This window comes from Colobus angolensis, unplaced genomic scaffold (assembly GCF_000951035.1).
Source record: "Colobus angolensis palliatus isolate OR3802 unplaced genomic scaffold, Cang.pa_1.0 Scaffold254, whole genome shotgun sequence".
In the NCBI taxonomy this organism is placed as follows: Eukaryota; Metazoa; Chordata; class Mammalia; order Primates; family Cercopithecidae; genus Colobus; species Colobus angolensis.
Genome location: NW_012115755.1, coordinates 1,073,447 through 1,083,372, shown reverse-complemented (window position 1 = coordinate 1,083,372; position 9,926 = coordinate 1,073,447). Strand labels below are relative to the sequence as shown.

General features: G+C 52.2%; 1 protein-coding gene across 2 annotated transcripts in view; it reads left to right on the top strand.

Moving 5' to 3' along the window:
• Positions 1 to 761: 761 nt before the first annotated feature.
• The window catches only part of CLTB (clathrin, light chain B), a 25,287-nt gene continuing 16,122 nt past the window's right edge, over positions 762 to 9,926 (top strand). The window contains exons 1-2 of one of the 2 annotated variants that reach the window (XM_011946818.1): positions 762 to 889; positions 2,678 to 2,724. In XM_011946818.1, the coding sequence (XP_011802208.1) occupies positions 2,692 to 2,724 (33 nt within the window). In that variant the 5' untranslated portion in view covers positions 762 to 889; positions 2,678 to 2,691. Of the gene's footprint in view, positions 890 to 2,677; positions 2,725 to 9,926 lie in introns of those variants that run through there. The other variant, XM_011946819.1, reaches the window with a different exon arrangement.

Below are 9,926 nucleotides of genomic sequence, written 5' to 3'. Positions count from 1 at the left end.
AATGGGTCAGGCAGCTGAGGGAAGCAAACAGCCAGGGGTTTATCCCCGGGACGTGTCTCTGCCTCAGTCCTGTTCTGCCGGCCTGTGAGTGTGGACTCCCGGTGATAGATGTGCAGTGGGCGGGTGGAGAGCCCTGTGGGAACAGGTACTTGGAACGCTGTGTGGGTGTGTGTGGACTCCGAAGGAGGCCGAAACGGCATCTCCAGCGGAACACTCTGGAGGCTGAGGCTGGGGCAGAGAGACTTTCTGAAGGTCAGGGTAGACTCCGGGCAGCTGCGTGCAGATGTGGGGTCTGAGACTGGGGTTGGTCAGGGCGGAGTGGAGTGGTGCAATTTCTTGAGAAGGACAAGTGTACTGACCGGCACCACAGGAAATAGACAGACCCCGGTAACATGAGGCCCTGCTAGAGGAGACAGCCCTGCAGGAGAAGCCCCTTTGCGGAAGATGCTGCCACTGAAACCCTATTGGTCCCACGGTGATGTAGGGGCCAGGACACCCACGCGGGAGAAGCCTTATCTGAAGGAATGGGGGTGACAGCTGGCAGAGTTGGTTGGAATCAATCACTGTTTGACTCTGAAAGTAAAGTCAATTATGATTTATGTCACCCGGGGATTATTTCCGTGGGATTAAGTGTCCTTCCCTTCAGTCCCCAGGCCAAACACACTGTCGCTGCTCACAGCCCTCTCTGGCTGGTGAAGGGCTGTTTGACCATCTGCCTAATAACCTCATGTGGCCTCCATGCCTTTTTGCTAGGAGGCATGGCAGTTTCTGAGAGCCTTGCAGATAACAGCAGGCCTCAAAAGAACAATTCAACTTGCATTTAGCCAACAGTCACTGCTCACCCCTTCCGTGCTGGAGCCCTGAGGAGCTAAGTAGGACACAGAGCCAGGTAAAGGGGTACACAAGGGCCCTGGGGATCATAAGTAATTGCACAAGAGGGTGGGAGATACTGTATGATATCCTGGGATACCCCAAAAGTGAGACCTACCATAAGTGCCTAGGGAAGTAGAGGAAGCAGAAGAGGGCTTCCCAGAGGAGGTGACTTATGAGCTGGACCTTGGAGAATAAATGGATCCAAAAAAGCGTTCTTTAGAGAGGGAAGCAGGACAAAAGCATGGGGATGAGGGTGGTGTGTTTGGGGAAGGAGGAAACCAGAATTTAGGGTTTGTGGGATGGGCTGGTGGGAAGTGAGCCAGGAATGGGCAGGGCCAGATTGTAGAGATCCTCACGTTCCAGGTTAGATGTATTCATCTGGCAAATATTTATTGAGTCTCTGTCATGTGCCAGGGACTGTTGCAGGTGGTGGGCCCCATCATGGATGAAACCAAGTCCACACCCTCATGGAGGGTCTGTTCGATGGGGGAAGACAGATAATAAACACATAGACAAATAAACAGCAGGCTGTAGTAAGTGCGCTTAATACTGCTGGAGGAATAGGAAGGGGTGCCCAAGGGGTGGATGGGGGTGTGGTCAGGGAGGCCTTTAATTAGGCAGCATTTCAGCAGAAGCTGAAGGGGGTGAGGGAGCAGCCTTCCAGGCAGAGGGAACAGCATCTGCAAAATCCCCAAGGCAGGAGCAGGCACTACAGGCCACTGTGGTCCGTGGGAAGTGGATTTCTTTGGAGTTTGTTTTCATGACATTTTGAGTCAGAGGAGAGGCACAGGTAAGTGCATGTTTTACAGATTGTCAGCCCTGGCAGTTGGTTTGAAAGAGGGATGGGAGAGGCTGGAGTCAAGGGGGCCTGTGAATGGGCAAAAGCCGTGCATTCGTTGTCTTTCTTTCATGCATTTATTTACTTGTTTATTCAACAGATAATGATCGAGCACCTGCAAAGGCACAAGTGCGTGCAGGTCTCTGGGAAAGACACAGGAGAAGAGAAGGAGACACAGTTGTGTCTTCCCAGCTGTTTGCCCCTATTTAGCAGGCAAGGCAGTTGTGCAGGTGCAAGATGCTGAGGGCTGGGCCTGGGGCTGAGCTGCGGAAGGGAGTGGAGGGCAGCTGTGAATGTCACTGTTGTAGCTGAAGCCCCAGGAATTGGTGACTAATCAGATGTCAAGGAAAGGGACAGGGAGGAGTCACTTCTGAGGGCAAACTTCATTCCTTCTGGGAGGGGCACAAAGAGAAAAAATGTGCCAGGTGCCGTCTGGTGGGAACTGCAACTCCTGCTCACCCAGGAGGAGCAGTTGCTTAAGGCACCTCGGGGACAGGCAGAGACACGTAGGCCCCTCTTTTCCTTATCCAGTATAGCCCCCACCCTGAGCTTACAGCAGCTCAGCCTACTCACCAGGCACAGGCTCCACAGGTAATCTGGCCATTCCCAGCCATGGCCAGGGGTCGGTGATTTTGGGTAGGTAAGGAACTATTACTGGCTGGGTGATTTTGAGCAATCGCGTGGCCTGTGTGAGCCTCAGGTTGAGTATCTGTAAAATGGGTTGACAACAATTTCATTGCAGGGCTGTGGTGAAAATAAAATGTACTAATGGCTGTGAGAGGCTTTGTAAACAGTCAGGGATGGGATTGAGCCTAAGTTATATATATATCCGTTATGTCTGCTTGCATGTGGGTCAATATATACATGGGTGTACACAGAGTTTGGGTTGAGGGGCTAATGTAGGACCATTTCCTGCTTGCTATAAGCTAAACAGTGAGTAATGCTATCTCCTTGTTCTCTTTCCAGCTGGTTCTGAGGACATGGGGACCACAGTCAATGGAGATGTGTTTCGGGTAAGCAAGGCTCTGTCTCAGCAGTGGTGAGGACCAACAGCCCTGATCTCAGTAACTTAAAGCCTCATTGTTGTAGGCTTACGGCTCCAAGTTCTCCTGTTCATTATATCTGATGCGTTGGGGTGGGAACATAGAGAAAGGTTTTTGGCATGTTTTCTTGTCATGTAGAGGGCAGGGAAGAAGAATAAGGACCACCAGTGATTGAGATTGATGGGAAGTAACCTCAAGGTGCCCATGGTGATATCTAGTTTTGGGAGGGAGAGGTCAAGTAGCCCACGGTGGCATGAGATGAAGGCAGCGCAAGGCCTTCCCTGACCATGTACCACTGACAGGAGGCAGAACCCAGGCCATCTCCACACACAGGGCGGGCCCTTTGGTCCCGATATTCCACTTCCAGAATTTTCCCAAAGGAAATAATTGGACAAGGCCACCCAGATTCTCTGCAGGATTATTTATAATGGCAGACAAATTGGAGACAACCTAAGTGTCCAGCATCAGGGGACTGAATAGATAGATTGGAAAACCATGCTGTTGTTAAAAAGGGCAATCAGGGCTGGGTGCAATGGCTCACGCCTGTAATCCCAGCACTTTGGGAGACTGAGGTGGGTGGATCACTTGAGGTCAGAGTTCAAGACCAGCCTGACCAACATAGTGAAACTCCATCTTTACTAAAAATACAGAAAATTAGCCCGTCATGGTGGCAGGTGCCTGTAATTCCAACTACTTGGGAGGCTGAGGCAGGAGAATTGCATGAACCCAGAAGGCGGAGGTTGCAGTGAGCCGAGATCATGCCATTGCTCTCCAGCCTGGGAGATTAAGAGTGAAACTCTATCTCAAAAAAAATAAATAAATAAAAAATAAAAGGAGGCCGGGCGCAGTGGCTCAAGCCTGTAATCCCAGCACTTTGGGAGGCCGAGACGGGTGGATCACGAGGTCAGGAGATCGAGACCATCCTGAGCTACACGGTGAAACCCCGTCTCTACTAAAAAATACAAAAAACTAGCCGGGCGAGATGGCGGGCGCCTGTAGTCCCAGCTACTCGGGAGGCTGAGGCAGGAGAATGGCGTAAACCCGGGAGGCGGAGCTTGCAGTGAGCCGAGATCGCGCCACTGCACTCCAGCCTGGGCGACAGAGCGAGACTCCGTCTCAAAAAAAAAAAAATAAATAAAAGGGCAATCAGAGCTTCCTGTGTTGGCACAAAAAGATGTCCACAATATATTAAGTGGAAAAAGCAGCTTGCAGAATAATATACACAGTATGGTCCTGTGGTTTTGTTTTTTTTTTTTGAATATGTTTGGGCCAGGTGTAGTGGCTCACACCTGTAACCCTAGCACTTTGAGAGGCCAAGGCAGGCGGATCATGAGGTTGGAAGATTGAGACCATCTTGGCTAACACAGTGAAACCCCATCTCTACTAAAAATACAAAATTAGCTGGGCGTGGTAGCGCATGCCTGTCATCCCAGCTACTTGGGAGGCTGAGGCAGGAGAATTGCTTGAACCCTGGAGGCGGAGGTTGTGGTGAGTTGAGATCGCGCCACTGCACTCCAGCCTGGGCAACAAGAGCAAAACTCTGTCTCAAAAAAAAAAAAAAGTTTGCACTACATATCTGAAAGGATGTGTACCAGCTGTTAACAGTGGTTAGCCCCGAGGGTGGGGTGGGATGGGGATAAGAAAAGGGCATTCACTTTCACTGGGTTGTTTAAAAATTCTTTAAGTGTTTTTATAGCACAAAAAAGGAAAACCCAGTCGGGCACAGTGGCTTATGCCTGTAATTCCAGATTTTGGGAGGCTGAAGTGGGAGGATCGCAGGAGTCCAGGAGTTTGAGACCAAACTGGGCAACATAGTAAGACCCGTTTCTACAAAAAATGAAAAATTAGCTGGGGCAATAGTGTGTGCCTATAGTCCCAGCTACTCAGTAGTCTGAGGTGGGAGGATTGCTTGAGCTGGGGAGGTCAAGGCTGCAGTGACTATGATTACACTACTACACGTAGCCTGGGTGAGTCTTTTATTTTATTTTTTTCTTTTTCTTTTCTCGAGATGGAGTTTTGCTCTTATTGGCCAGGCTGGAGTGCAATGGCACTATCTGGGCTCCCTGCAACCTCCGCCTCCTGGGTTCAAGTGATTCTCTTGCCTCAGTCTCCTGAGTAGCTGGGATTATAGAAGTCCACCACCATGCCTAGCTAATTTTTTGTATTTTTAGTAGAGATGGCGTTTCCTTTTTTTTTTTTTTGAGATGGAGCCTCGCTCTGTCGCCCAAGGTGGAGTGCAGTGGCGCGATCTCTGCTCACTGCAAGCTCCACCTCCTGGGTTCACGCCATTCTCCTGCCTCAGCCTCCCGAGTAGCTGGGGCTACAGGCGTCCACCACTACGCCCAGCTAGTTTTTTGTATTTTTAGTAGGGACAGGGTTTCACTGTGTTAGCCAGGATGGTCTTGATCTCCTGACCTCCTGATCCTCCCGTCTTGGCCTCCCAAAGTGCTGTGATTACAGATGTGAGCCACCATGCCCGGCATGACAGTCTTAAAAAAAAAAAAAAAAAAAAAGGAAAACCCTAGTAAGTGTATTTCTAGTTAAGACTGCTTCTGTCTGCACCCGCCTGACTCTCTTCCCCTTGAATACACACAAATCCATTTTAGTACTTGGAGGGAGCTCAGACCACAGAGGCATGCAATCGTCCTCACCTCAGCCCCCCAGCCAGATGCCTGATGGGGCTAAACCTCCCCTCAGAGCCTTCATTCCCACTCAGACTGGGCCAAAGACCCTTGATCCTGGGGACTTTGGCTGTGGGATCTTCTGAGCCCTGCCCTGGAGGAGCTGGCTTCTTAAATCCTCTGGGGGAATAAACAATCCTTATTTTCTTATGTAAGAGGGATGGGCTGGTACCTTATGCAGGGAAACTGGCCAAGTCCTCTTTCTGGAAAATTACTCAACTATCAGCAAGCTGGAAAGTCGATCTCTAGGACTTCAGCAGCTTCATGTCTGGTTGGGCCCGAGAGAGTCAAAGAATGAGGATTTGCTTCTGTGCAGCTTGGTAGATCACCGAGACTTAGGCTGCCCAGGCTCTGGGCACATTCAGAAGGACTTTGCTTGACCCCACAGTTCTCTGTCCTAAAGTGGACCCAGAGCTGGAGATATGCTTGGAACCACAGAAGTATGTAGAACATGGCTGGGCACAATGACTCACGCCTGTAATCCCAGCACTGGGAGGCTGAGGTGGGTAGATCACTTGAGGTCAGGAGTTCGAGACCAGCCTGGCAAACGTGGAGAAACCCTGTCTCTACTAAAAATACAAAAATTGGCTAGGCAGGATGGTGGGTGCCTGTAATCCCAGCTACTCAGGAGGCTGAGGCAGGAGAACTGCTTGAACCCGGAGGCAGAGGTTGCAGTGAGCTGAGATCGCACCACTGCATTCCAGCCTGGACGACAGAGCGAGACTTTATCTCAAAAAAAAAAAAAAAAAGTACCTAGAACACGCTGAGCAGGATCGTTTACCTTTCCTAAAGATGAGCATCGTGAAGCTCAGCGCGGTGAAGTGGTGAATGCAAAGTCACCTAGGAAGTCAGCCAGTTCTGGAGTGCACCCCATTTGACTGACTTGGCCCCCCACCTTCTCCCTCCCAACCCCTCATCCCTGGGTGAGCCCTGGGTGAATCTGAGGAACCCTGGGCCTCTTTTCCAATCTCAGTGAGAACTCTTATTTTCACTGTTACTAAGAATCACAGCAAGTGTGTTTATTTGTAAATCATATCACATCAGTGCCATCCTAGAATCCTTACAGGCAGGACAGGGTCACAGACGAACTGAGTCACTCAGAAGCATGGTGGCAAAGCCCCAGTTTGCCTACATCTCCTGACCTCTGACCCGGTGTGCTTTGCCTTACCGCTCTGTTGCTGGAACTGGCTGGCCACAGCAGCTGGGTCACAGGTGGAAAGCCCCAGCTCTTTAAGATTGAGCATAGCAGATCTGGCCTGCACCTGCCTGGGGAGGAGAAACCTTGGCCTGTGCACACCCAACACTTTCAAGGATCCTGGACCGAGCTTTTGTGCTTCCTTTGTTACTCTTTTCTGCAGTCCGTGCACCACGAGCGGGTCCAGCTGCAAACCCGATTGCCAACACAGCCTAAGGACAAGCCTGCCCACACCTATTCCAGCTCCATTTGGCACAGCCAGGGGCAGGGACAGAAGGGCCCTGCAGGACTCCGCCTCCCCACCTCTGCACAGATCCTCTCTCCTTTCCCTTAATACTCCCATCATCCTCCTTTGAGCTACTTAGAGGAATCAGCAGCTCAGCTTAGCTTAGATTTAGCTGATCAATCCCAAAGAAGGATGTGGCTCATCCTCTTTGCCGTCCCTGGAGTCACCGCACACGCTTGGCTGGTGTGGGTCCACAGAGGCTTTCATGGGTGGGCCCAGCAGAGGGGTCCCTCAGGAGAGGGATTCTAGGGGCTAGACTGAGACGAGCCTGGCCCTGACTGTCGCCTCCTGCCTTCTGGTCCTGGCTATTCCTGCCCCTTTCTCTCTCCAGAGCTTGGGAGGGGTCAGAACATTGCTCTAGCCACTGGTGAGCTCTCCTGGTTGCCACCCCTCCTGGCTGTGACTTGATCTCCCCACTGAGGAGCTCAGGTGATTAAAGGAGAGCCCAGTTGTGGCCCCTGACACTGTCACTGGCAAGGGTAGGGGTGGGGGCAGGGGCAAGAAAATCAGTTCTGAGCAGCCCGGAAATAATGAGTGGCGGCTGCTTCTCGGGGCTCTACCTGCTGGCAGCGCCACTGTGCTCTCCTGGTCACGGTGCACTGAGGGCCAGCAGGTGTGGGGCCCTGCCACCCTGGAACAGCGGGCGACAGCAGCCATGCTGTCCCTCACACGCACACGCCCTCCATGGGCTGCGAAGTGTTTCCATAGCATCTCGTGAGCCTCACTTCCCACCGGTAGTAGGATGTTGTCACTCATTTAACAGGTTTGAGAGCCAAGCTGCCCAGGGAAGGGACTTCTCAAAGGTCACAAGTCCAGTGAGCGGCAGAAGGGGGATGAAAAGCCCAGCCCCTCTGATGGAGTGTCCAGCGCTCTCCCGTGCCCTCCACACCCCTGTGTACCCAGCCACTTGTTTATTCATTTGGTTTATATGTTTGGTCATTTATTCACTTGGTCAGTGCACATTTTTTTATGGCTACACACCTGCTAGGGCAGCAAATAAATGGATATGGAGGCAAATCCACTGGGTAGTTTGTCTCCAAAGAGCTCTCTTGGCTGGGCGCGGTGGCTCACGCCTGTAATCCCAGCACTTTGGGAGGCCAAGGCGGGCAGATCACAAGGTCAGGAATTTGAGACCATCCTGGCGAACACGGTGAAACCCCGTCTCTACTAAAAATACCAAAAAATTAGCCGGGCGTGGTGGTTAATACAAAAAAATTAGCCAGGCAGGCGCCTGTAGTCCCAGCTTCTCGGGAGGCTGAGGCAGGAGAATGGCGTGGACCCGGGAGGCGACAGAGCTTGCAGTGAGCAGAGATCGCGCCACTGCACTCCAGCCTGGGCGACAACCGGGAGGCCACAGAGCTTGCAGTGAGCAGAGATTGCGCCACTGCACTCCAGCCTGGGCGACAGAGTGAGACTCCGTCTCAAAAAAAAAAAAAAGAGCTTTTTTTTTTTTTGAGAGACAGGGTCTTGCTCTGTAATTGAGACTGGAGTGATCAAGGCTCACTGCAGCCTTGACCTCTTGGGCTTAAGTGATCCTCCTGCCTCAGCCTCCTGAGTAGCTGGGACTACAGGGAGGGCCATCATGCCTGACTAATTTTTAAATTTTTTTATGGAGATGTGGTCTCGCTATATTGGCCAGGCTGGTCTCAAACTCCTGGGCTCAAGCAGTCCTCCTGCTCAGCCTCCGAAAGTGCTGGGATTACAGGTGTGAGCCACTGTGCCTGGTCCCACACTCGCTTCTGATGGAAGACAGGGACCTGGAAAGAGGCAGATAGGAGCCCAGGAAGGGAGGGCTTGGCTCTGGGGAAGTATTAGGAGCTAACGGATCGAGTTCGTCTCTGTGTAGGCACCAGCCAAGAGCTTGACGTGCATGATCTCCCTGAGTTCTCCCAACTCCCTGTGATGTCGGTTGTCATTATTGTTTTAATCAGGAGGGTTAACAGCTCGCTCGAGTTGTGTAGATAGTAAGAGGTAAAACTTGAATCCAGGATCAGGCGCCAGAGCCTGCCCTAAAGTTAGGGACTGCAACTGTGAGGGGACGCTGGCAGGGGGTTCCGAGGCTGCCCAGGGGGATGTGGGTGGCCTTGGCCAAGGGAAGAGCATGTGCAAAGCCGCAGAGGGTTGGTCATTCAGTCCGGGGTTCACCCGAGCCTGGGACCTGCTGCACGAAGGGACGTGCCAGGAGAGCCAGGAGGGGCCAAAGGCTTCGGGTGAGCCCTGCATAGCCCCCACTAGAGTGCATCAGTGGACCTTGCAGCTGGTTGCAAGGGGTGGAGATGTGGACCCAGTTTGGCCAGCCTTGGCACCTTGGGCCTAGGGCAGGACACCGTGGGGGCTGAAAGTTTCCTTAAGGCTGTTCCCACACCCAGACTGCGGGCTGCAGCAGAGGTTTAGATGGAGTCAGAAGACCTGGACTTTCACTTTCTGCTTTTTCCCAGCTGGCTGGCTGTGCGCTAGTCACTTAACTGCTCTGAGCCTGGTTTCTCATTTGTAAAATGAGAATCAGAGGCTCCGCTCCGCTGCCACACAGGGCTGTGGGAAAAGTGCTCTGTAGCCCCGGACGCTTCTCACAAATTCCTGGCCCAGCCAGGAATGTGTGGTGTGTGTGGGGGTGTGTCCCAGAGGAAGGCGGGCCAGAAGCCTGGGGGCAGCCGGAGCTGGGGACCCAGTCTCTAGTCTTGGCTTGAGAAGGAGACAAGCAGGAACACAAAGCATGCATCACAGAAGTGGTGCATGGGCCCTATTAGCTACTATGTGACCAGTCACACCCAGCAATTCAGTTTGAATCCTGGCTCTGTCACTTCCTGGCTGGGTGACCTTGGCTCTTTGGAGATAGAGTTTCCCTACCTGTGAAACGAAAAGAAGAAAGCTTGGCTGGGTGTGGTGGCTCTTGCCTGTAATCCCAGCACTTTGCGAGGCTGAAGGGCGCGGATCACTTGAGGCCAGGAGCTTGAGACCAGCCTGGCCAACATGATGAAACCCTGTCTCTACTAAAAATAAAAAATTAGCC